Source organism: Rhea pennata, chromosome 2 (assembly GCF_028389875.1).
Source record: "Rhea pennata isolate bPtePen1 chromosome 2, bPtePen1.pri, whole genome shotgun sequence".
In the NCBI taxonomy this organism is placed as follows: domain Eukaryota; kingdom Metazoa; phylum Chordata; class Aves; order Rheiformes; family Rheidae; genus Rhea; species Rhea pennata.
In genome coordinates this window covers 139,724,686-139,751,741 of record NC_084664.1, presented here as the reverse complement: position 1 = coordinate 139,751,741, position 27,056 = coordinate 139,724,686, and the positions used below count along the sequence as shown (strand labels likewise).

The following is a 27,056-nucleotide window of genomic DNA, read 5'->3' as shown; positions in this document are numbered from 1 at the left end:
GTTGAGTCTGTATATTGTTTTAGTCTTAAAGATGTAGCTAATAGATTGCTGTTGGCACTGTCGAAAGTGTCCTTTAGTTAGCTCAGAACCTTCTAGCTTGCAGAATAATTCAGCCCTGGTAAATTTAGGGGAGATGCCACTAGTCTGATGATATCAATTCTCTTGAATCAATTAGATCACTCTGTGAGTTATATTGCTGCAGCATTATTTGGCTGTTGGAGCTGACAGAGCATTCATAGTTCTTGCTGCACGACACAGCCCGTGGGCTTCTGGCAAATTTGGAAATATCATACATGTGTGTTTTGTATTGTACCTCAGGAGAGGATTCCCCCTACACCCTTTCTGGTGCTTTTGGTTGCTTTGCTGTATAGTACCTGTACTGAATAATTTTCAGTGTCATGCTTAAAAATTACAGGAATAAAAACCACCCCCCAGCTGTATTCTCTACTTGTATTTTAAAACAGGTAAAAGTCTTTATTCTGTGTTACGCGTGAACTACCTGATGCTTTTTCTTTCCTTTTTTTTTTTTTTGAATGCTAAAAATTACAGTTTAAGTTCATATTCTTCTGAGACACTGATCTTCATTCATAAGAATCTGATTATGGTGTATTTGAAGCTAAAATTACCTGGGAAGATGGTACTTGCATGGTACTTCTAACAATATGCTGCACCACAAGTTCAGAAATGTCTTGGCAGAAGAGGGTGACAAAGCTTTTATCAAATCCCTGACCCATGTTTCATTTGGGAGATATTTCTCTGATTTTTATGTATTCAAGCAAAAAGACATGCAGCTGAAAGCTGGTATTTTGGGCTTTAGTCTGTCATGTTACTCTGTTCCTGAATAATGCTGGAAACTTTCAGTTCAGCTTGCTTGCATTCTTTTCTTTTTTCTTTTTTTTTTCTTTGTCTTCGTTGCTGTGATCCTGGATTTATAATACGTTTGTAATATGTAATATGTTTGTAATATTTGTAATACTTTCCACAGCAGGAAAATGTAAATTAGACTGAGTTTGAAAGACCTCTGAAGGCAAAGTACTGAAAAATCCTTTGGACCTCTGGATGGACGGCTTTAATTTCGGTGATGAAATTAATAGCCTGCTCCAGGATTGTAGCTAGATTACTGGTTGTGATCTTATAGTTGTTGCTTATTTAATCTACATATTTCTGCCTTGCACTTAAGAAAAACAGCCAAAAGCTTTGGAGCAATTCCTGTTTACAACAGGGTGATTTACAGCACCCTAGTCATGAAATAAGATCTCTTCTCCCCTTTATTCATACTTAAAGGAATAGAAATAAGAATCATGCCCTTTAAATACTTGAAATAATTATAAATTAATATAATCTGAAAATATATGTTACTATTTTAATGTATGTCAATGACAGAATTTTAAGAAGTTATTCTATATATTTTTCAGTGGTTTTTATTAGATTGACAGATAAAAGGGTATATTCAGGTGAAGTTAGGAATCTGACAGTACTAAACTGTCATAATTTTGACTTTCACTGGGGTTTTTGGATTCCCTGTTTATATAAACAAAGCTCTAAAACATTTTCCCAGGTTTAATACCGTCTCAATCCTATCAAGACGGTAGAATAAGTTAAAATGGTATTTCTGTTCTGTTGGAGCTAGACTACTCAGAGGGCTCAAAAGTGAAGCAGGATGAGTTATGTTAAGAAATGTGGTATGTTTTGTATAATTAAAATATTGAATATTAATATTCAAAACATACAAGTATATCTAATCAGAATCAAAATATTCTACTGGTGGTATCTGAAAGCACCTTTAACATCTAATAAAAGAAGAAGTTGCTGAATGTTTTGAATGCTGGAAAAAGGAAAAAACGTTTGATGTAGATGTGAGTCAAATATATAAACTTGCAGTTGTGGTATTGAAGAAAATTATTTATTTAATGGTAAAGTCCTCCACGTACTCTAAAATGAAGTGCAATATTTGAGTGTGAAAGCTACGGATAACTAGAAAGCAAAATAGAATGGAAGAAGCAGCCTGACTCTATTCCTACTGGTCATGCAATTTTTTTGAAATTATTTTTATTTTTTTAAAATTCATTTAAAATTCCAGTATAAACGAGTCTTAAGATAAATTTTAGAGGACTACTCTTTAATCCTCTGGATTTAAACCTGTACCATTTTAAACTGCCCTTTTTTCAGAATAGTTACCAAACTAGACCTTCATAATATGTACTAGATGTATTTTTAGATAGAATATGTGAATGATGTTATGAATTCTTGCAACACAGAAATTTAAGACTTTTTCCTTTTCCAGCACAAATTAGTTAGCTCCATAGTTACGTTCAGTATACAGAAGAGACACAAATACGGGTAGTATTTAATTTCTTTACCATATTGTTAAAATATGAGTGTTTACTGCCTAGTGGGAATTCAGACGAGATCATTTTTCCAATCACGTTACATCTGAACAAATGTAAGTGGATTTCTTCCCAATAGGGTTCAATGCAGGTGCTTACTATTTTGGTTGTTGACAGAAACTTATTTTGTTATACCTCACAGGGGTCTTGCTGAGCATCATGGGGATATATTAGAGTTTAGAATGAAAGAATATAGGAACACTGATTTTTTTTTTCTTTTTAAAAGCTAGTTGAGAGGGGAAGTAGGTATAATGCATGCATATTTGAACAGTATCCTGATAAGTGGGGCATTCATCTTTTCAAACCTATATCTAAATGTCTTTGAATTAAAAAAGTTACTGTTACTAGAATTCTTGCTCTTCCATAATCTGGAGTCTTGCATCTTAAAATTAATTTGGCAAATTTTTGCCATCATAAAACAATTTTTTATGCCACATTAGTTTCTTAGTATCTAGAATTTTACTTTTCTAATTCTCTGCTGCATTTCCATGAGGCTGATAGACTTAACTGCACTGAATGTTCTTTTAAAACGTTTTTGAATCTTGTGATTTTGGACAAATAAAGGGCAGCGGTATTTGGTTTGCTGCTGAGTTAAAGTAACATATAACTTTGAAGGAGTCACTTTAATAATAAATGAGTTTGGCAACATGTCTTCATAATAACTCCAAATAATTGTTTTTATTTTATAGGTTATGTTCAGAGTTTGATTAGGCGTGTTGTAAACAATGTCAACATTGTGATCAACAATCTCATATTGAAATATGTGGAAGATGATATTGTTCTCTCAGTCAATATCACATCTGCAGAATGCTATACAGTGGATGAGCTTTGGGATCGAGCTTTTATGGATATCTCTGGTAAGTAGATATTTTTTGATTATAGTTATCACAGTGGTGGCAATTTTACATTCATCTAGAATTAGAAATCTCATAAAAATGGCTTTTTCTGTTGAAAGGAAAATAGATACCGTCTATTTTAGTTCTTTATCAGTTTTTCAATGTTCTTTAATTTGCAGAGCAAATTATACTAATAATGATTGATTCTTAAGGTATACTTCTTCAATGATCACAAAAGATTATATAGTGTGTTTTGAAGTCCTCTGCTTGCCATCCTTCAGTCACAGCATTTTATTTTGCACTTGGCCCCAGTGGTAAATGCTTAAGCAGTCCATTTGTATTTTTGTGAATGAGCAGTAGCTTCTTAAGGCTTTCTGCTCCAATTACTTGTGATTATATTGAAGTTCTTTAGACTGGCTAGAGATGTCATAAAACGTGCTGCACTATAGTGAGCGTGACATCAATTTTAAAACACACCTTGTTTCATATCACATTTTCAGAATAAAAATAGCAACTTTTCAATTTTATCTTGGTCTTCAGAATCTGAACATCTCAGTCTTCAAACTAACAATCTTCACAAAACATTTCCAAGACTAGGAATTCTTACTGACTTTTGGTAGAGGATGAGTTTGGGCACAATAAGATTACCTGGGAGATCTGTGGTAGAACAGGAAATTTGGTATGATTTCCTAAGCACTGGACCTCTTTCTTTTTTCTGGCTAAAATTTTTACAAATTACTATGACAAAACTACAAAATCGTGTCATGTTAAGATCACTATAACAGCTTACTTTGGTTTGAAGATTCAAAAGAAAATCTTGGAAAATAGGCAAGATTCTTTCTGGAGAGGAATATTCATTAGTCTTATCGTTGCACATAAAGCAATACTGCTACTTTATAAAAAGATCTAAGGTGCAGTGCAAGGATGAAAATTTGAATTAAGCATGATGAATTTGTCCTCACTTTTTAAGCACTCAGCTGAACAACGGTCTTTGCCATGGGCTTAGTTATTCATAAAATTTGAACAAACTGTAGAGAAACAGATTAATGTATACTAACCTCTGCAGCCAAGATCTGGAGACTGGTATACATCTCTGTCTTCCTGTTGAACTTTAAAATGGGAAACTCTCATTTGAGTAAGTTCTAATCTCTGTAGCAAACCCTTCAATTGGGTAGTTGAGACGTGCAGTTTATGAAAGGGTTGGAGAAAAAGAAGGGCCTCTTCTGCTCGCTATTCCGCTGAAAAATACATCTATTTACTAAGTAAGGTAAGGAGCAACCAAAAACATAACCTTTCTCACTTATTCATGAAGACACACATTGTTAAGAAAAAGAAAAATCATTCTTATGTGATATTCTCCCTCCCACACTTTATTTCTATTCAAATTCTGACTGTAGCTAAATAGCCTAACTTACTAGAAGTTAAAATAAGCTGTTTTTCACATGTTTTTTCTCTTCTGAGTGAAAACTGAACATGCCTTTTGAATGACGTAAAGGTTTATTATTTAGGGCTTTTTTATGGAATTATTTTGAACATCTATTTTTCTCTTCCATTCTTTATTCTCTTGCTCAGTTATGATTACTCTTTGAGATAAATTTGCATTTAAACATTTCAAAGTAAATAACTTGCAAATAAGATTACATTTTCTTGTGGAAATGTTTTGTACTTAATGTCTTTTTTTAATGTTGTAATAAGAATAAGAAATAAGAAGGTTTAAATGTAATTACCTACAGAATATATTTGCCAAAATATTAATTACATTAATCAACACTTTTCTGATTTAAATACAAAATAGTTACATGGTCATTTTTTTTCTTCTAGTTAAGAACATGTACATATAATTTTTTTTTCATTTGTTATATATTTTATAACGTGTATATATACTGTTTTCTTTTTAAAGCTACTGATCTGGTTCTGAGAAAGGTGATCAACTTTTCTGACTGCACCGTATGTCTTGATAAGAGAAATGCTAGTGGTAAAATTGAATTTTATCAGGAACCTTTGCTGTACAAATGCTCCTTCAGGACTCGTCTGCATTTTACTTATGATAACCTTAACTCCAAAATGCCATCTATTATTAAAGTAAGTATCCAAAATACGATTTGGGGGGAATATTTCTATGTGAACAATTTGATTTTTTTTTTTTCAAAATATACTTTGAAATTTCTGGTAAAATGACAAAATGATGTTTTCTTGCTACAGGGGATTTTTTTGGTCGTATTTTATTCATGTGATACTGTTAGTAATAGTGTGCAAGTAATAAAATCATGATCTCTAATCTTTTCTGTTTTTCATAAAGTTTTAAAAAAGAAAACATAATAGTTGTGGGGTAAAAAATATGTCTGCGAAACATCTGTTGAGGAAAAAATACTTTGTTTTAAAATGCCAGTAATAAGATTCAAAGCATTTTTTACTTACATTATTGTTATGAATGTAGCCCAAGCTCTCATAATTCAAAGACAACTTAAATGTCTTGGTGCTATTTAGTGAACTACTTAAGAAGAATTAGCAAGACAAGCCTGGTTACTAATGGGCAGACGTCCAATATCGTGCACACACACACACGCATTCTTTCTCTTCTTCTCCCTTGTTATCTAGTGCTAGTAATGGCAAAAAAAAAAAAGTAAGCACTTCTGGTGTTTACATAGTGTCCATCTAATTAATTGAGAACTGATGCAAGTTGAGATAAAGAGTTTATACTAGAATTTTCCTAAGTTTTAGTAAAACTCAGTCATCAGGTGAATGTACTGCAAAGCAGTCGATGTTGAGATAAATTTTTCATAAGCATTTCTCAGGAACATTTTATGCAAGTGTCCCCCTTTCGTATAGGAAACAACATTTGACTGATTCATGAGATGATCCAGGAAGTCCTGAGCTGTTGTAAATTTAGTAGGTTGGGAGCTAACTAGTAATCCTGTCCAGTTTTTCAAATGCCCCTATTTCCTGTATGTGTTGCACAGCAGTAGGCCTTTAATTGCTTTGCTAGAAGGCAAATTTGGAGATTTCTGAATATGGTAATGGCCATATAAATGCTTACCTGGAGTAGAATTCTTGCAAAATGTTGGATACTTGAACACAAACATCCGGTAGCTTGTGTGTTTTACTAGGCTTCAGATCAGAACTAAACTTTTACAGAAAGAGTATGCTTTTGTGTGATGATTTCAAATTAGTAAGTATGAAAGACTCCACATATTAGAAAGAATTGTTTCCTCTTTTTTCTTTTTGATTTTAGAGTAACTGATAACAATTTTGGAAGTTTGCTTTCTTTGATTTTTATAAACAAGAATTTATATATTCAATTACATAGGACCATATACCCTAAAATTTTAAAGTCTATATGAATTCCAGTGATAGTGAGGAATTATCACATAACTGTGTATAGTTTACTGCTTGAGGTCTCTGATCTGTGGTTACAACATGACTACTGTGTGTAGATAGTAACTGTTCATTTTAAAAAGCCTAATTATTATTATTTTTTAAATTCAAATTTGGCAAGTAGCTCTGTAAATTTTGGAAAATTAATTTGTATGTAGCTTAAGGATTTCAACACAAAGAAAAAATGTCTGACAACAGACTATATAATGGAAATGTAGACAGTCTTTCATATTATGTATGATAGTACTGCTGTTGTAATAAAGACTATTATTATTATTAAATATTATTTTTAATGGATACTGGACTATCGTAAACCACATAACTAGAGTGCACTGAGGCAATAGTCGTTTAGTTAAATTTGTGTGAAACTTTTTTCTGGTGATAATTGCTGGTGGTCATTTATTATCTCTGCTTTTTTTAAAATAAACATTTCAATTTATTCAAAAATGTCTTTTATCCTTTCTTCCTGTATACTCTTTGATTTTGGTTAAGTTGTGCTTAGTTTACTTACCTGTATTTTTTTTTTCTGTCAACATGGTGAGCTGAACTAGATGCCTAAGTGCACAGGAAACACAGAAAGAAAGAGATAGTGTTCTGCTGATTTTAGTGAGCTGAGTCACCTTACTGAGGGGCAGATGAGTTCCAATGACAGTGTAAGAGCGGGGCTAGACTTTCTTGAGGGCAGTCGGGTAGTGCTACACGTGTCCAGGAGTGCAACATGTGCCCCCTCCCATCCCCGACCCTGTTACTCGTCCTCTAGCAACTGGGCAGTGGCAAAGAATCAAAATGAAGGAATTTATGTATAAACACCAGAACGTTTAGGCTTTCTTTGGAATTTTTACAACCTAGAATGCAGAAACTTTTATGAAGTTCTTTATAATGAAAATAAAAATTTAATCAAATGTACTTATATGACTATGTGACTGTTTTAAAATTTTCTCCAGCAATAATTGTAAAAAGTCCCTGAAGTATAGGCAAAATACTTTTTTTCACTTAACTTTTCAACCTGAAGGTTTCTTGTGTAGCAACTCAAAGAGTGTATGTTTTGATGGTCGTTGTTTGCAGGCCTTTGCATTGCATAGTTGTAGCAATTTTTGTATTCAGAAATTAGAGTTCCTATACCTAATGAGTATGGCACTGTATGGTTTAAAAGTTGGCTTTAATGAGGACAGTGCATTATTATTTGCTTCTGTTTTTTTTTTTTTTTTTTTTTTTTTTGTATTGTAGATTCATACATTAGTTGAAAGTTTGAAGCTTTCAATCTCTGATCAGCAGCTTCCTATGTTTATACGCATAATGCAGCTTGGGATTGCTCTTTATTATGGAGAAATAGGCAACTTCAAAGATGGGGAAGGTGAAGATTTGATTTGCCACAGTAAGGATATGTTGGGAAACATCACAGGTAAATACAACTCTTACTTGTCAAAAAAAAATGTTAAAAACAATTTTCTTACCTTTTTGCAAATGTAAATTGCCAAAGGTAACTATTGCTAAGTGTCTTGGCAGTCTATAATTTGAGCCAGTTCATTGCACTAGGTAAGTATATCATATTCTAACATCTTTTTTGTGTTATATTCGGAAAACTGTTCTGATGGTCCTTACTAAATTAAGGTTAAACATTATCTAAAAAGGCCATCCTAGGGAGCAGGGGAGCTCAAATTTGCTTATCACTGTGTTCTGCAACAAGACACCTGTGCTTGACTTTTCTCTGTTACTTAGTTCAGATGTGACTGCTGTCAGTTTCGAACTAATATCTTTCTCCTTTATTTGAAGTTAGTTACTGAGAATAGAAATAATTCTATTCGTGCTAAACAGCAAGGTATTACTTTACAAAAATTCTTTGCACTGTGTTTTCAGTGGCTCTATCTTTTTATGTTGTCTATTCTCTATTTTGGTAGAACGTGTATTCTCTCTTTTATGTGATATTTCGTGGTCAATCATTTCAGTGTATTCTTCTGAAGAGCATCACATTTATGAGGGGTGATTTCTTTTTCTATTTGTGTGATGACTTTAGCTGCTTTTTCCCAACTGTTACTAGGAGTGTGGTAAGTACTCCAGGCCAGTGATGTGTTTCTAGCTGTGAACCTTTCGCTACGTTCTCAATTTCACATAGCTTTGCTAGGAGCTACCAAGATTCAAGCGGTCATATTGATTAAAATTGTACAATCTTTTTAAAATAATTTAAACAGAAAGGTCATGCTTTGGAACTTCCAAACATGAATCTGGAGTTTTTGTAATATGTTTTGCACTAAATAAAAGAGGGAGGGTGGAGCATCATTCCGAATTCTCTTGCTGCCTTTTTTTTTCTTTTATGAATGTTTGGAGATGGAAATAATTTACTTGTCAAAATGGGGAACTTAGAGTTATGCTTGTTAATTTTGTCTGCTCAAGACATTAGTTTGGCATATGTTTCCAAGACTAAATTTGGGCTTAGGGGAGCAGAAGATACTTATCACACATTCAAGAGTATTCTATGATGACTTCTTGAAAATTCGTGGAATTATATGTGAAGGTGATGTAGTAGTCTTAAGCTATGTTTATAGTATTACAGCAGTTTAAGACATTAAGTGTAAAATACTAAATTATTTTTTTTCTGTTTAAGAAATCTGTGATGTTAATTTAAATGGCTTAAAATAAGGTTGTAAGATTTTTTTTTCTCCTTTTTTGCTTAATGTATTGATATCTTCCTTGGTTTTAGAGAAATAAAACGTTTCTGGAAAGATGAGAGCAATGGAAATTTTTTTTTTGCCAAAAATACAGCCTTTAATGTTGGTTGGCATAGATAATCGTTTCACTCTCATGCCAGATGTAAAATTCTCTGTCATGCTGCTGCTATGTAGTACCGGACAAATAAATAAAATGACTCTAAATAGTACTCCTGTATTTTCTCTAAAGCTCAAATAGCTTTCTGTGCTAGTAACTGCCTTATAAGAAATGTGGAGTTTGCTGCATAAAGACAGATGATTAAAAGAACTTAATTAATATTCTAAAAATGTTAACTTAATTTTCTCTCAAAACTTTAAAAAGTGTACTGTTTTTAGAAGAATCATTAATGTACATCTAAAAAACTTGAACATCTAAGCAATGTTTTAATAGCAATATTGTCAGGAGAAAGGCATAACAACTTTTCTCTGAAGAGTTCCACTGCCCTTTCTTTGAGAGAGTTGTCTTTGTACCATGCATATCTTTCATTCCTGTCAAAGTTCACCCAAATTTGGCCAAGCTTTCATGCCATAGAGAATTATAATGTGTTTAGAGTTGCGTGAACTTCATAGCTGTTTTTCTTGAGCTGTGAGGAGAGTAGGACAGTTTGGATGTAGGAAAAGGAGTGAAAGAGAATAGTAAAATGTTATAAATCATGGTGAGAACAGTTAGGTGAGAACTGTGAGGCAATGAATTTTAGATGAAAAGAACTATGGATTGGAGACAAAGATTAGCTAGGTAGTGAGAAGACAACTGGGATGAACGTTAGTAAGTATGGAAGGTGATGGAAGTAGGATAGGAGAGGTAGGTGGGCTTTTGTTTGGCTTCGCTTGATTGAGGGGGTGAGATGAAGCGATGGAAATGGAAGATAGATTGGGGAAGATTGAGGTTGAAAGGAAAAGCTTTTGCTACTGATTCTAGATCTGGAATGGAACTTCATATTCTTACCCCCAAATGTAAGTAAAATCTTTTGGCAAGATCTCTCCTCTCATTCTCATTTCTGATGCTTATCCTGAGAAAGGTTAAATTGCTATTGCTGTTCATTACATTCTTTCACATTTTTTGAAGGAGTGTGTGAACATGACTTCCTAATTCTTCAAAGAATAGCCATCTAAAAAAGAACTGATATTGTGTAATTTCAGACTGATGTACATAGTATCTGTCAGAAGAATTGGAAATTAAACTAAAGTTGCAATGACAAGAACTATCAGTAAAGAAATTGTGATTTCCTATGCAATGTTGTTTCAGCTACACTGTGGTCAAACATTGTGATTGTACTTAGTTCTGTCAAAAATACATGATTGAATAATTATCTCCCTCAGAACACAAAACAGAGGGCAGTCTTTGTGTGGCCCAGCCAGAGCTGTAGGTGTATTTCTAGAAGTCCATTTCTATCTTTACTGCAAAATATTTTGCCATGCAGAGGCCAAAACTAGCAGCAACTGTTTTCCTCTCTATCTATTGGTTTTCTGTATAGAGGGCTTTTTATGTATATGAACATACAGACAGGCACACTTGTATACATGTATGTATACACATATTCCTAGCAATAGATAAAAATTTTCAATACCTAATGATTGTTTTCCACTTACTTTATGCAGTGAAGTTGGAGAGCCAAACAGAAGTTACCCAGCTTAGCCATACCATCAGTATGTGTTTTCTTCTGACTTCATATTTTATCTGCAAATGGGAAGTAAAAACCACTTCCTTAGTGAACCAATCACAGATTTTAACTTTTTTGAGGAAACTTCACATGTGCTACTATTTTCAGAAAATAATATGTAATTGAATACAACTGTAAGTGACGTGTATTATCTGCTGAGCTGTATTAGCCTCCCCCCCCCCTTCCCCCCAGAGCAGTGCTTTATGAAGTCAAAGACTAATTCCATTGGAAATATGCCCGAATTCTTCACAGCTTAGTAGTGTACAGACCTACTTTACGGATGATATTTTTATAACTTTTTAAAAGAACTATAAAGATCCATTAAGTAACCCAATATTTATTAGTAAGCAGTCCCAGCTCTTTCTGCTTTAAGAGTTTATTTAGTTCAATTATCACTAAATTGTACTCTTAGATGGAGCTTATTTTTATCATGTCAGTTGTCTGTCTGAAGCTGAGATAAAAATCAGAGGGTTAAAAATCAAAGAGATTTGAGCAGCAAAAAGCTTGAACTTGGGAGAAACTGCTGGGGAGAGGATTCTGGCACTTGCTAGGCAAAGAAATATGAAGAGTGGAGTAGAAATGGGAAGAGACATAGCTCAGGAAGGGATGCAGGACAGGTAGTTGGAAAGATACCTGGGATGGGAGTCTGCATGGTGATGTTAGGAACTACTGAGCAAGACGGTTGGGACAGATGTGAGAAGCTGGGATTGTGAGATACGGAGGGCTTCTGAGAGTGGCTTTAATGATTCCTGCTGCTGCCTCCTCTGAATGGTTGTCTTGAGATGCCAAATTATGGAAATTTCTTTTTTCATTAAAAGAAATCTGTGGCAGATGTGACTGCAGCATCTGAAGCATGTTTGCCAGGTATGAAATGGCAGTGATAGCAATACCTTTCCATCCTATAGGAATCTTAGAAAATTCATTAGTTTTCATAAAGCACACTGACCCTGTTGTGATCTTTACCCTGACAAAGCTACATGAAGAACAAAATACTCTATGGACATGGGTACTTAACACTTTTAAAACACTAAATAGAACAAAATATTGCACAAAACCTATAAAACTCAAATATTTTAATGGACTGAATTGCTCCTGATTGAAAACTCAGTGGTAAGGACAGTAGCATGGAGAGATTTTTTTTGGGGGGGAGGAGCAAAAAAGCAGAAAGAATGGGTTTCATATATTGCTAACTTTGGGCTGAATATGAGCTTTGGGTTGACTGAGAAAACCAGGGGCAAGTAACTTGTGATAGCAAGAAATTCTACATGAGCAGTAGTTGCTGGAGGAGTTGACACTGCAGTATCGTAGTAGGATAAAAATGGGAGAACTAGAATAGATTTATCTATCCACACTTGACTGAGGAAAAACAGCTGTGCACTGTGTTAAAGAATTTGCATCGAGGAGAGTTATTCGCAAGTAGTGGAGAAAGCAGATGCTACTACTCTGTATAGATTTTTGCTTTGTAAAGCATTTCCAACAAACGTGCAAGGATATTTAGATACGTCCATGTTCCCCCCATAGGACTGAAATGGTGTATGTGCCAAATTACACTTCCCTGTGTATTTTTCTTGACATTGAACTTTTTTGTCTATCTTCTCTTGATGATTAAGGAGATGGAGGTATACATATGATCACTGTAGAAGAGTGAGATATAAAATGCTGTTTTCAGCTCTTCATCTTCTAATTCAGTCATCTGGCTTCATTACTGGGGCTTCTTCCTTGCTTGTATGCTTGGATATCCTTCCAAGAAAGCCAAGGAACACTAGGTGTGCTTGCAAGTCATATTCCAATGGGCAGGAAAGATGCCACGTAGCTGGACACCTGCAGAGCCGGGCTATGAGGGCTGGGCACGGTGCAGCTGTCCAGCAGCTAGCGTGATAGTGAATGACTTCCTTGTAGGCATCCATAATGGTGCATTGTAACTGGTTGCTGAGATCCCATATGCTGAGGATGGGCATCAAGTTCATTGTGTGGAGATGGCCAGATTTCTTTCATTTGGAATACGTGTTTAGGCACTTAGAAGTACATACGTCTGTTAACATCAGTTAAATGATCAGCACAGAAAAAAATGATTAAAGATAGTGTTTTTACAATGCTGAAGTACCAAAGCTGGAGAGATCAAACTCATCTTTACATTTTATATTTTTATTATATTGTAATGTATTGTTTATCGTTTTTTGTGGAGAATTAGATTTTTGTGAATGCATTTTGAAGATCTTTTTCATATTGTCATGCCATTTTTTTTTTGTCTCGAAAAGCATTAATCTCCTTAAGCAGAAACCCCAGTCTTCTGTGAAATCTTTGAAAGGCACTGGTATGGGTCAGGTTGATCTTGTGTTTTTATTTATTACGTGAATGCTTAAATATCAGACTTCTTTTTCTACTGCTGATTTAAAAAGTGGTTTAATGTAGATACAGAAAATGAGCATTCTTTTGAATGCCTCCAGTGAATAAAGTGTATTTTCAAGTGGTTTACTGGAACTTTTATGCAGGAGACAAAATGCTTTTCAGGTTGACCTTGTTAGGCATCTGGCGTCTTCCTCTCCCTATTGGATATCTGCACTTAAGTATCACTCTGAGTTTAGGTGTTCTGTGGTTTGTACCTAAAGCCAACACACCCTAGCCCTTGTGTTACGAAATTTCATGTTTATCTCCTTTGCCGTTAGAAGCAAAACTATTTTCTATGTCTTGCCCTAGTTTAGCTGTTTTAAAACTACTTGTTTAGTATCTCTCTTATGCATCTGCTTATAATTTTATTGAGTTTGGGATATTGCTTAAATAATTGGAATTCTTCAATAGTTGTTTGGCACCTCCAAGTAATATTATGGAGATCACTTTAGAATAATTATTGGTATTATTTCAGCACTTCAATAATTTTGTGGCAGCATTCTTTAATCAGAATTTTTCTGGTAAGTTTGGATGATGGTTATTTCTCTCCTGCCTGTGACCTTCTCTTGTCCATTAGTTCTCACCCAAGCTGGTTTTAGTTTACAGCAAGACAAGACAGATAGATGTAGGTGCTTGGGGAAATCTGTCTGATAGACGGAAGTGCATACCTCAAAAGAGCAGGCTCTGCATAGCACCGAAACCTGCAGCTTTCCAGTGTTGTAGTAACATTGCATATCCAGCTGGTTGTATAACCCAGCACTAGAAGGGAATTTTGATTTCTTCCTATGATTTATGTTTGTCTGAAAGGTGTGAGGGCTTATTCTGGTCTAATAGGATCCAGAGATTGAGTTTAAGGAAGATGATGTTCTGGTTGCAGGAATAATTATAAATCTTTAAATCTTACTCTTTAGCAGTTCTGATTTCTAGCTACCTGAATTAAGGCAGTGGGTTGTCTTGTTCAAAATTAAAATTTTATCTCTTAAACATATAAATATACTTTCCATTGTGTTTTTGAATGTTGTAAAGTTGTATTTATGTTACAATTATCATGGCATCAGGTTTTCAGTCAGAAAGTGTTGGCGGAGGGGGAGGTCCTTTGCTTTTAAAAGGAAATGAAGGATACCTTTCAGACTGGAATATGGTTCAAAGAATTCTAGTTTCTGCTGGGATCGATATCACTTCCAGTTACATGAAAACTCCAGCATCAGTATTGCTGTGCTAATGTATGAAGGCATGTGCATCAGATCAAGAGCCACTTAAAAAAAAAAAAAAAAAAGTACTCTTGAGATAAAACTATTTAAACATCAAAAGTTAGAGCTACTGACATAGTAAATATTATAAGATATTTTGTACCTGTCTATGGTATAGATCCAAAATTCACATCTACTTTTGAATAAAATTCCGTTTGGCCACAGAAGCACTGAATAGCCATTGCGACCATGTTGGGGGAAAACTCCCATGAACACTGAGCGTGGTTTTTTCCTTACATTGGTAATTTCCATACATCCCTTACATAATAAATAGGAAAGGAAAGGAAAATCATCCAGAAACCATTCGTGTTGCACCGAAAGAGTATGTGTTTATTTTTATTGTATTTGAGATTTCCCTAAGGACAGTTCATTCTTTCAGGGACAAATCTAAGAAGTATTGCATTCTCAAGATCAGCACCACATTGTGGTTACCAGCTGGATAACTGTTGTTACTTGCCAATTTTTCTTTTTTTACAAGAATAATTTCTATAATTTTCATATTAATAATAATGTCACTTTTTTAGCTGTGCATTTCTGGTGGCTTCTTTAGCTTAAAGTAAGTAAAATGAAGATGAGGAAATGAGTTTTAATATCTACATTATTTAACAATACAGGAATAAACACTTCTAGCTTCATTTTTGAAGTGCTTACTAACTTTCATTTATATAGTTTCATGGTTGATTCAAGCAGATGAAACATTGCTGTTGCCAGATAGGATGATGATGTGTTCCCTCTGTATTCTCCCAGCCAACACTAGTTTTTATGTAGCTACAGGCTGAGCTGGATCAGGGTCCTTACCTGGCTGAAAACTAACACAGGCAGAAAAATAAATACAAAGGAGTAATTTTCTACTGGGTTACTTCCAGACTTCTGATTAGAGATACCAGTTTCTACACTCTTGGTCAGATATTTTAAGCATCTCAAACCCTTTTATAAAAAAGAAAAAAATATATATATATATATAAATGTCATTTCTTAAACTTGTTTTGGACATGAAAATAGTGAGGTGTAGTCACATATCAGTTATGTAATTCATAAAATTATTACTTAACTGAAATCACTATTCTAGACTGTGTAACTAGATTGTTCCAGTGTGATCTCAGCTAAGGGTAGCTAGCAAAGGTGAGTTAAAAATTTCCTCCTTTAGCAGATACATGTAGGTAAAGAGCAATGACTGGAATGCCCCTTAGTGTGAGGGGAAGAGTTCCGATAGTTTATTTTTGTTCTTAGTAATTCAGTACTTTTTGTAAGAATTTTGAGTCCTGTGGAATATATAATAGGACATAGAAATTTCTTAGTGCTGAGATAAGTATATATTGACAAAATTTAGATCATAAATAATGTCTTAAGAGCCTTATTAACAAAAAAAAGACCAATTTTGGCTTTTGCAAGACAAAAACAGAAACATTTGCTTGAACCTTGCAGAGCATGGCTGTCCCTTAGAGTAACTGCAGAGTAGTCATCCAAAACTTCTTTTCAGTAGTTCAATAGAATTTCTGTGCCTGGAATGTATCTTAAGATACACAAACATCTACAGTTTCAGTGGAACTGTTTCCTGCTACTTCTGTTGCTTCTCGGTTTGGTAATGTGTGTCACAACTGTCTCTTGTTTATAGCCAGCTCAGGTCAGTATCAGCACTTGCTGTGCTGGTTTGCTTAAGGTGGATTGTTGGAGTCTGCTTTCCTGAAATATCCTCATGAAGTTGACATCGTTGGATATTACTGTTAACTGGAAAGGGGACAAAAACTGATAGTTTGGCACTATCCAAAAATACTTGCTCCTTAAAAAGTTTTACTTACCTTTTAGATAAATGGAGAATCCCTGTGAATTTCAGTGCTGACTTTGAGATGGAATAAAACAAGTGGATAAAACATTTCATTCTGCTTATGTAGTAAAGTAAATGGAGCCGAGAGATCAGTCTAGATATTTCAAGGATGGGATTGTATTGATTTATATTCTATTCCTCTTTGTCTAAGAGTTTATATCTTTACATATTTATAAAAAAAGTTTTTCAGGGTTGATGGAACCCAGAAATCTCAAATTATCTGATTGTAGTACTCATTTTGTTATGTTGCATCTGCTTGCTCTAAGCCTTTACCTTATTTCTGTTTTCCTTTTATTCTTCATTTTAATTCTGTATTTAATTCTGCATTATTTGTTATAAAGGAGTATGGATTATATTTATACTTTGAAATGTTTAGAGAATGTTGCACATTGCTTATTAAGCACATTGCTTATTAAACTTACTAAGCTAATCTACATTTTGTTTCAGAGTTTGACTGGAATGTATAGTGGGTGTAATAATTTTAGATCAGCAGTAGAAGACAGATTCTTCTTTCTGTTTTTCCATGTTCTGTCTCACAGTATATAAATATCACCACTTCTAGTCTGTCTGCTCTTCTGTCTTATTTTAATAATGTCTATCTTATTTTAATAACTTCTACAATATTAATAAATATTATAAAACAAAGTGTTACTTAGTATCTTTTATTGGTGTTTGTGTTTTTGTGTATGCATAGTTCAGAAAACAGCACACTAAATGATGGCTCAGTTTCATGATTATGTAGCCCAAACATGCAGAACCTGGGTTGTGCATAATTTCCAGAGTTTATCCATTGTGGCAGACCTTCCACCACTACTTTGCTGCCAACTACAATCTTGTGCTAATCAGTTCTTTTTTCCTTCTGTATCAGACAGTTCTTCCTTCTGGTCACTTCCAAGGCTTTGTGTGCATCTCTTTTGTGTTTCCTGTGTTTCAGAGATGTACACGTTGATTAAAATCTGATCTCTGACAGTAACCTGTAAAGGGGAGCAGGAAGGGAGCTTGCACTGCCCTTGTAAAATGAGGTGTCCTTGCTCCAAGCACATGCAGAGAATTCACATTAGGCATTTTTTCTTCTGCTTTCTCCCATCCCACAACAGTCTAAATAGGGTACTTGTTTGTCCTCATTCTTCTGTGGAGACTACAAGCACATAAAGTTGTAAAGGGTAGGTGCTCCAAGTTAAAAATAGGCATATTTCACTTCTATTTACTTATTTCTGTTCTCTGATACCATATTCAGTATTGTTTCCCTAAAAGGCATAGTACTGCGTCATATACCAATTCTAAAGTAGCTCATACCTGTTTGGGGTCTCATATGAGTAGTGATGAAGCCAGATAAGCTAAAATATTGTAGTGGTGTTTGTACATGCACAGTATTACCCATTTGGATCCCAAGGCTTGTATCTCTGGAGCAATCCCTATATTGTTCTGTTATCTTTGATTTGAGGGGTGAGGATGTAGGCAGAATACCTACATTTGGCTTATTTACTCACAGGAGGCATACTAGACATTTGCAGAACGTTGATAAACTTGTATCTTTGAGTATTGGAAAATCTGCTTTCTAAGTAATAGAGGTTTTTAACCTTCACTTTTTTGGAGTTGTGCTGTGTCTACAATTTACTTGTTATGGCCTTTGAAAACAAAGCGTTTTTTTCTTATTTCATTTTAAAATTGAAAACTGCAAGGTTGAAATACATCCTCATTTAATAGGATTTCATTTGGAACTTCAGAAGGCCTTAGTGAAAGAAGACTAAGTCTGATTGAAAGCATGAGGCATAGATGTCAAACTGGTGTCATTTCAAATGTTCCATCTTAAAATTATTATAAAGATCCCTTTTTTGGAGGAGGAGGAAAATGTATAAGAAGCAAACAAAAATATTTGTAGCTTAAATAGAAATTTCAGGTTTCTGAATATATCTTCTTATCACTGGTAAGATAAATATCAGTGAGTGATATATGTTTGTCCTAGGTAAATTTCTCATTTCATAATTATTCCATAATAAACGAATTTTTCAGTGTTGCTGATTTGAAATTTTACTTGGTTTTTGTTTCAAAAGGTGCAGAAGATGAAACAAGCTCAGTAATAGAATATCCTACACAATATATTAATCAAGAACCTTATATGCATCAAGATGATGACCAGCAACAAGGATGGGTTTCTTGGGCTTGGTCTTTTGTTCCTGCTATTGTGAGTTATGATGATGAAGAGAATGATTCCAGTGGAATGGATGATGGAACGACATTACATCAGCAGAAATCTCAGTCTCTTAAGGATCCTATTATTTCCATTGGGTTTTATTGTACAAAGGCAACTGTGACTTTTAAGGTAAATACTTCTGTGCATTGTGTAGGATTTAATTGGTTTGAGTGTAAAGATTATGTGAATGCTTGTCTAGTGATTGATTCCAGACAGGGAGTATTATGCTGATGAATAATAAAAAATGTGAATATTGAAAGTTAATTTCACGTCATAATGTACAGTTAATTATCATGTGAAGTTGTTTTGGTATTTGAGGCAGAATTTATTGAGTGCAAACATTTTAACCATAAATGGAAAACAATTTACTTAAATAAGAATATATTTTGAGGGGAAAGAACGTTAACAAATAAGGCTTTTGTGAATATTTATTGTAATATTCTGTATATCTAATGTTCATATATATGTATTTCTCTGTAAAAGTGCTTTAGCTTGATATAGCTAGTAAATGAATGTTGGAGGAATCTCCTTACTGTAAGTATGGACAAATGTGAATTTGATTTGATCATGTTGAAATTATATTTGATGGGTTGGAATTGTATTAAGGAAAATGAATTCCACATATATATTGAGCTGTAAACTATGTTGAGAGAGATTTGAATGTTTTATCTAAAATCAAATCTCAAAACAGTTGCTGGGCTTCTCTTGCTCCTTTTGTGAGTTTGTGGAAGAGAATACAGGGAACTTGGATAAGACATTGACTTGTACTGACAAATTAAGGTTCTGATTTAGCAAAGTGCTTTTAACGCATGCCAAACGTTCAAACGTTATGCAGGCAGTTTTATGTATATAAATCAAATAACTGAGGTTTGAGTGGGTTTTTTTGGTTTTTAATTTTTTTGGTTATGGCTTTGAGCCTTATGTATGACCTCTAATACTGTCACTGCCTTCTTATAATGGGTATGAGGCTGATTACACACCAAATAGCATCAGCTGCTCCCTGTACCTTCTCCTTGGCTTGTCATCTGTGGAAAAGATGGTAGCTAGATGCTTGCTTTCTCTGAGCTATTTTTCCGTGGCAGCGTAACAGAGCATTTGGCTGCCTGGCAACTGGCAGAAAGGAGGAAACAAATGACTTTGGGAGCTGCAGCCATTCTGTAGGAATTGAAGAATCTGTAGGGGTGTTTTAGAACTTTTAGCATACTTCAGGTCCTTATAATTCTCTCTGAGATGTCACTTCATTTAAAAAATACAGTCATCTCAAAATTGACATTTATCATCATTCAGCATCATCTTTATTTTGTGCTTCATTGTACAATATTAATTTTCTACATTGTTTCCTCATGTGAGAAATCTTTTTAAAACTTACAAGAACTACTTTTTAGAAAGGAATTTGCTCTATTAATTCTGTGATTCTATCAGGCTTTCCTAATATTTCATTGGCAAGCTGGTACTTTTTATATTAGGAAGTGATAAAAAATGCTTGCAGCATCTTATATTTAATAAATTTAGAATATGAAGTGATGTACAGGACTAATATGGTGATGATTAAGAATAAAACAGAATTCATTGTTCTGCTTACATGCAAAGAATGTATGGAATTAATTTGTGGTTCATATTTTGGTTAAAAAATAAGATCAAGTTTCTGCATTAGCATTCTGAATAGCTGATATCATTTCAGCTTAAAAATCATGCTAAGTTAAATGTAGCATTTTCTAATAGTGCTGAAAATAATTCTTGTAATGTCTGAGTTCTTTTAATCAATTAATTGCCTTTCCTCTACAATAATTGCACACAGCTGTAGAGTGATCAGTGTCTCTTTTTAATCCAATTTTCTTGGATGTTTGGATTACAAAATTTACTTTGAAACAACAACCATGTGTATCCACTCGTGGAAATAATAATGACAACTTGTGGATTTTTTTTAATATAAAAATTAGAATTTGTATTATTTAAGCTACTCAGCATAAACAAAATTAAGTCTTCTTTAATTCAAAACATGAACACTTCAGTATTTTGTACCTCTTTCTTCTTTTTCTTAAGTCTGTTGTATGCTTTTCAGCCACAGTGTGTTTTACCTCTTTAATTTTTTATATCAGAGTCATACAAGAAATATGAATGCATGTTTCTCTCAGATACCATGATAAAAAAGAAAACAAAAGTAAGTGTGATTGCAATTTATAGTGTTCCCTTAACTGGTGTTTAAATATTTACTGGGCAGGATAAATAATAATTTTACGGATTTTTACAGCAATTTGTAAACACATTTGATACTGTGCTGATAATGCAGCTGCATATCTGTTTCATCTTTTCACATAGCTTCTCTTTAAATAAACTAAAAATACTGTAGTGGATTTAAAATTTTGTTATGGCATACTTGAGATTAAATAGACATATTCAACTAGAAGCTGAATATGTGAAGTTCTAATATGGATAATGTGTTACAGCTGTTTTACTGCACCTGCTTCCTGCTTGTTAATAAATTTTGGCCTGTAGTTTAATGTCTTCATCAGTTCTGTATATTAATGACATTACTGCTGTTTAATACTAATATTGACTTATAAAAGATATTTATCATATTGTTTCGTAGCTCACCGAAATGCAAGCTGAAAGTAGTTATTATAGTCCTCAGAAAGTAAAATCCAAAGAAGTTATATGCTGGGAACAAGAAGGAACCACTGTTGAGGTAATTATTCATTAAGAGGGATGTATTTAATTTGTTGTAAATTATGTGGTAATAGTTAGATAGTTACTAAGCCATAAAATATTTTGAAATGATTTCATTGTATATTTGATGTGTTTATTGTAGCAATCACATAGATAGGAGACAGTGGTTACTTCAGTGAAAGAATATTTTCCTGCTAAAAACTTAGTCTATTTCTAAACATCCTATTTGATTAACCTGTTATTAAAGTACTGAATATATAAAAGTAAACATATAACAGTTCACTTCTACTTTTTTTTCATCTTTTCTATTTTTACTGGAATAGAATTCTTCAGTATATCACTTTTTCTCCCCCCCCCCCGCCACTAGGTCCTTATGAAAGGTGAACTTTTCTTCGATTGCCAAATAGGTTTTGTTGGTTGCCAAGCAATGTGCCTTAAAGGAATTATGGGAATTAAGGACTTTGAAGAGAACATGAATAGGAGTGATGAAGTAAGTATACTGAAACAGCAGTTGACTTGTTGAATACAGCAATACTGATATGCTTTATAAAAATATTTTTTTGCAAGAATTGGAAAAGCTGCTGTTATCAGTTGTGATTTTTTTGGATATGTCACTATTACATAAAACTCATTGTCTTTTAGTTACAGTTGGAAAGAAGATAAACGTCTAATAGTGAAAGGGTACAAAGCATAATGCATTTTTTTCTTTGACACTCCCTGCCATTGTAATGTCTATTTACATATATTGATCTTGAATAGAAAATTAAATCACAGTTTAAAAACTTTATAAACTATTTAAATCAACAGAAGACCAGAAGGAAAGAAGTGAGGACATTATACACTAAGAGTAATATAGGTGTAGCTCAAACATTGAATGACTTTCATGCTTCATTTTTTTCAGTGAGGTTGATGAGAACAGTATGAAGTGAAATGCAGTAAGACAACATTAATTTCTGTATTTTAAACAGAAGCAAAACTTAAATTGCTTAGTAAGACAAAATCAATTGTCCATATGAATTACCCTTAGACTGATTTATGAAATTCTAAATTCAATAGCAAGGATTTTGAATCACAATCTATCAATAGACTAGTGTCCTATAGTATTGGAGAGCAGCAATTACTATATGTGTTTGAATAAAAACAAATAATGCAGAGAGCTGCAGACCTGTTAACTTGATATTAGTGCTGTGTGAAGTATTTTGAGCGGAAAACTTAAGAACATGGAAAAATATGTAAAGTGACCGTAGATTAAATTCAAATATCTACTTTTTGAAAAATAATCATATACTATACCATGGTAGTTATGATGGGAGAGGCTCTTGTATCTCCCGTGTGAAAAGAACACAGCTATACATCCATCTCAAGTTCTTGAAGAAAAATGCGTTGAGCGTGGAAAGCAAGCAGGAAGATTCAGACTTCTGTACAGAGTTGTAGAGCTATGGCAACATTGCGATAATAGGGGCATGACGGGGGGTGGGGGTGTGCCCTACATAACTGGAGTCTTGCAAAGAGTGGGTGTAGGCTTTTCTAGAAAAAACAGCTAGGGAGACAAGGATGAATCAGCTTTAGGAGATGCTTTACTGGACTTATTACAGATAAAGAAGACCTGGCTGGGCAAGTGAGGGTGGATAGCAGCCTTGCATAGATGTTCCTGGAGGCCATTTCCAAGCTCCAGAGGATAAGAAGGCTGGGAACTGCCAGCCAGCATGGATATGTGTGTCAAAGGCAAATTGTGTCTGACTGACCTGATCACCTTCTAAAATAAGATGGCTGGCTGTGTAGACAAAGGAAGAACAGATGTTGTTGTGTACATTGACTTTGTTAAAGTCTTTTGACATGGTTGCTCACAGCATTCTTATAGCCAGCTAGGTGACACTGGATAAGTTGGGTAGAAAAACAACTGGACTGCTGGATTCAAAAGGTTATGATCAGTGGTACAAGGTCCAAGTGGTGGCTGACGTCTAGTGTTCAAGAGCAATATTGGGACTGATACCATTTATTTAACAACCTGAATGATGGGACAGAGTGCACTCTCAGCAAGATTGTGTATAACAAACTGTGGAGAGTGTTCAATACACTGGAGAGAAGGGCTGCACCCTAAAGAAATGGGCTGAAGGGAACCTCGTAAAGTTGGCTGGGCATTTAGGGGCCTATGGCAAGACTAAACCTGATACTCAGAGTACCTTGACTCTATAGCAAGGGCTTTGATGCAGTCTCTCAAATAGACCTTAACACCTAAATTGGCAAGAGAGACTGGCTCGTGTATGATAATGTGGGTGGGAAAGTGGCTGCACAGCAGGCTCAAAGGATTGCGATCACAGGTGCAAGTTCCAACCTGTGGCTGGAACGGAAGCCACATGGACATTGTGGAGCGAGTCTGGTGGAAGAGCACCAAGGTGGTTAGGGGGAAGAGCGCACAATTGCTCCTGCAGCACAGTCTGAGGCCAAGGCGGTGGTTCAGCCTGGACACTGAACAGGAGAGGTCTTACTGCTGCCTACAGCTGCCTCTTGGGAAAGTATGGAGAAGCTGGCGCCACGCACTTCTCAGAGGCACAGTGAGAGGATGAGAGGCAACAGGCACCAACTGAAAGGCAGGCGATTTCAAGTAGATGTGTAGGAAGCCTTTTCACCCCGGGGGGTGCTCAAGTAGTAGACGAGGCTGCCTTGAGTGGCTGTGGAATCTGCATCCTTGGAGATGCCCAGCACTTGGCTGGGTGCTGTCCTGCACCTCCTGCTCAAGCTGGGCTCGCTTTAAGCAGAAGATTGGACTAGATGTTCTTCAGAGATCCCTTCTAATCTAAATTATTCTATGATCGTATATATGATAAGTATCAGTAGTGTAATTTTAAGGAAGGTAGTGAGTTGGCTGATGGGCAAAATAATATAGGTATTTTAAAAGGAGGGTGTTTATGAGACAAATTATATTAGCAGTTTTTGCAGGGATAAGTCTTTTGAATGATTCTCTTTGCTCATATAGGTGTTAGAGGAAGCTTATAGTTAAGAAATTGGAAAGTAGGAGGTACTTGAAATAGGAAGGAGGACTGGATTATCTGATGGAAGAAGGGCAAAATGGTAATTGGGTGGAATCTAATAATACAAGTGCAAAATCATGCATTTAAAGAAGAAGAATGAGGATTAAATAAGAAGGAATCCTTTGAGTTTTGCTTGAAGGATACCTTTGAACTTCCACGCTGATTAAGGATGTTATGACTCATTAAAAATATGTTGAGATACTTGCCAAGAAAGAAGGACTATTTACGCACTATTAAAGATAATAATCGTGCAAGATTAAATGGTTATTTGTTGAATGTGCTTTGAAGTATATGTTTAAGTAATAAAAATGTTTCAAATCATCTGAGGAATGAAGTCTTCCAAATTGGCTTGCAATCTCAACTCTTTTAAGATGGAGCTTGGTAAGCTTATTGGAGGTAAAGTCAGCTGAGAAAATGAGCTAGGAAATGCTTAGGTTTGATATCCTCTGTGTTATATATGTATGTGGTTGCAGCAAGGGAAATTCTGATTAGAAAACAGGAAAACATTTTTCACATGCAGGGAAGTGGAACACTAGGAACAGAAAAACTGCCCAGACAGTTTCTGGAATTCATGTTGTTGGAGTTACTGAGAACCTCACTGGGCAAAGCCCTGAGCAACTTCAACTTCCTAAATTGTGCTATGTTTCTATGGATGTGTATGCACATGCACAGTAAGGGGCCTGAGTTGCTTTCCTAGATTTGTGTTGTGCTATTACTGTGCTTCAGACTTTTGGTTGGTGATCAAGAGGGAATTATTTCCCTTCTTCTCCTTAACCATTTGTTAATCCCTAGATTTTGGGAGGTATTTTCCCCTGTTGTTTCTCTGGGTGGTTTTGGAAAATGGATGTGTTGGAGGATGAAACTAAGTGTGCTGGTGGTTATAGTGGAACAAAATTTTCTCAGGCGTGTTTTTACAGCTCTCCCTTGCCTTATTGGCAGTGCCAGATCAAGGGGTCCTGTCTCTCTCTGTCTCTCTGTCTCTCTGTCTGTCTGCTTTCACTTGCCATTCATTTCGAATCTCATGGCCCTGTTGGCCAATCCCTTTATTCTTCAGCCTGTTCTGTTGGTGTAATTTAGGAAGTGGGACTAGGAAGGCAGAAGACACATCATCAGAAGCTGGTATTGTCATACTGTCAAGTAGCCAAACCATTGGATGCCTGGTTGGAGTATCTTGCTTGAGGTTAACTGCTTGATTTTTGGATTGGGATGGGTACATGAACGATTTTCCTGTAGGTCTATCGGTCAGGAACATTTAGGTTTTATTCTTTTTTTTTTTTTTTTTTTTTTTTGCTTTTCTGCCACCATCTTCCAGGATGTGAATTTAAGAAAACCTGCTTTTGTAGGAGCCTTGTGTGTTGTTGACATGGCCTCATTTGTTCTCTTTCTGTACTGTTACCGTTGCGGCTCCTGGTCTTTCATATGAATTCCAGTGTTGTTGTATATGGTTGAGAATAGATGACTGAGAAAAGTTGATCTTGATACAAATTACCTTTCAGAAGAAGTAATAGAAAACTTCTGCTTGTTTCAGAAAACAGAGGATTAGAGATAGGGAGGAAAAATGTATGTAAAACTGCAGATCGAGTGATAAAGCTGCAAACAAGTCATATATTGAAATAACTATGTATTGTGAATAGGATAGATAATAAACCACTTGGAAAGCATTGATCACTCAGAGAAAAGGAGCATGGAGTGACAATATAGTGCATGGGTAAAAGGATGAAGCAGAATTTACAATAACAATGATCGGAAGCTATTTCCTGTTAACATAAAACTAGCAATATTCTGCAACATATACAGAGCTGAACATACGCAATAAAATTCACTAGTCAAGGCTGGTTTTATTGTCTTGAAAATGGAGAGGGAGTGAAGAGAAACTTCATCTTTATTTAAATAAAATGATTTTAATTGTCGTATCTTGATCTATTATCCACATTTATAATGAAACTCATGATTGGGGTTTAGGTAACATCTTTCATATTCTCTGGAGGGAAGCTACCATGTCAGTGTGTTATAATAGAATTGAAACTGCTCTGTTAATGTGACTTTCTTTTTCCTTACCTTATTATAATAATTTTCTGTAATATTTTTTTACCTCATGAAGGAGGCCTACTTCTTTAATTGTGGAGAAAATTTGAGTGCAAAAGGGATGACTTACCTTACCAATTCACTATTTGACTACAGAAGCCCAGAAAATAATAGTATTCGTGCAGAATTTATACTGGATGCAGCTCATCATAAGGTCAGAGAATTAAATTTTTCTTCTAAAAAGATTCTAATGGATTCTAATGGCTTTATGGTAGGTCTTTATATCTGTTGGCTGCTTAAATGGCTAATTTTCTTTGCTTTGCAATGCAGAACCAAATCTTGAGATTGCCAAAAATATGGTAAACCTGTTTGTGTGTTCAAAACAAAACAAAACTGAGCCCCAAAGAAACCTCATAAAAAAAGCAATGGAACAACCACCTTCTGCTCCTTGAAAACTAAATTAATGCTTTGATTTCCAAAATCCCTAATTACAAAATATCTTCAAATAGAAACCGAGTTGTGACAGAATGCTGGCAAAGGTCAAGCTTATGAGCACATACTTCATTAAACCCAGCTAGTAAGTAAACTGCAAACTGAGAAATGCTCTTTTGGAAGTCAGATCTGATGAAATGTAAATCTTATTGTCTCTATACGCTATATTTATCTACTTAGGGGAAGTCTTGCTAATTCTGCCTTTGCTGAGGCTGACTA

At 34.8% G+C, this 27,056-nt stretch overlaps 1 protein-coding gene across 13 annotated transcripts in view; it reads left to right on the top strand.

Moving 5' to 3' along the window:
* VPS13B (vacuolar protein sorting 13 homolog B) overlaps positions 1-27,056 on the top strand; it is a 460,401-nt gene that overhangs the window by 43,129 nt on the left and 390,216 nt on the right. For all 13 annotated transcript variants that reach the window (XM_062570474.1, XM_062570471.1, XM_062570467.1 and 10 more), the window contains 7 exons: positions 3,077-3,244; positions 5,124-5,305; positions 7,826-8,000; positions 18,482-18,750; positions 21,212-21,307; positions 21,656-21,778; positions 26,422-26,559. In XM_062570474.1, the coding sequence (XP_062426458.1) occupies positions 3,077-3,244; positions 5,124-5,305; positions 7,826-8,000; positions 18,482-18,750; positions 21,212-21,307; positions 21,656-21,778; positions 26,422-26,559 (1,151 nt within the window). The remainder of the gene's footprint in view (positions 1-3,076; positions 3,245-5,123; positions 5,306-7,825; positions 8,001-18,481; positions 18,751-21,211; positions 21,308-21,655; positions 21,779-26,421; positions 26,560-27,056) is intronic.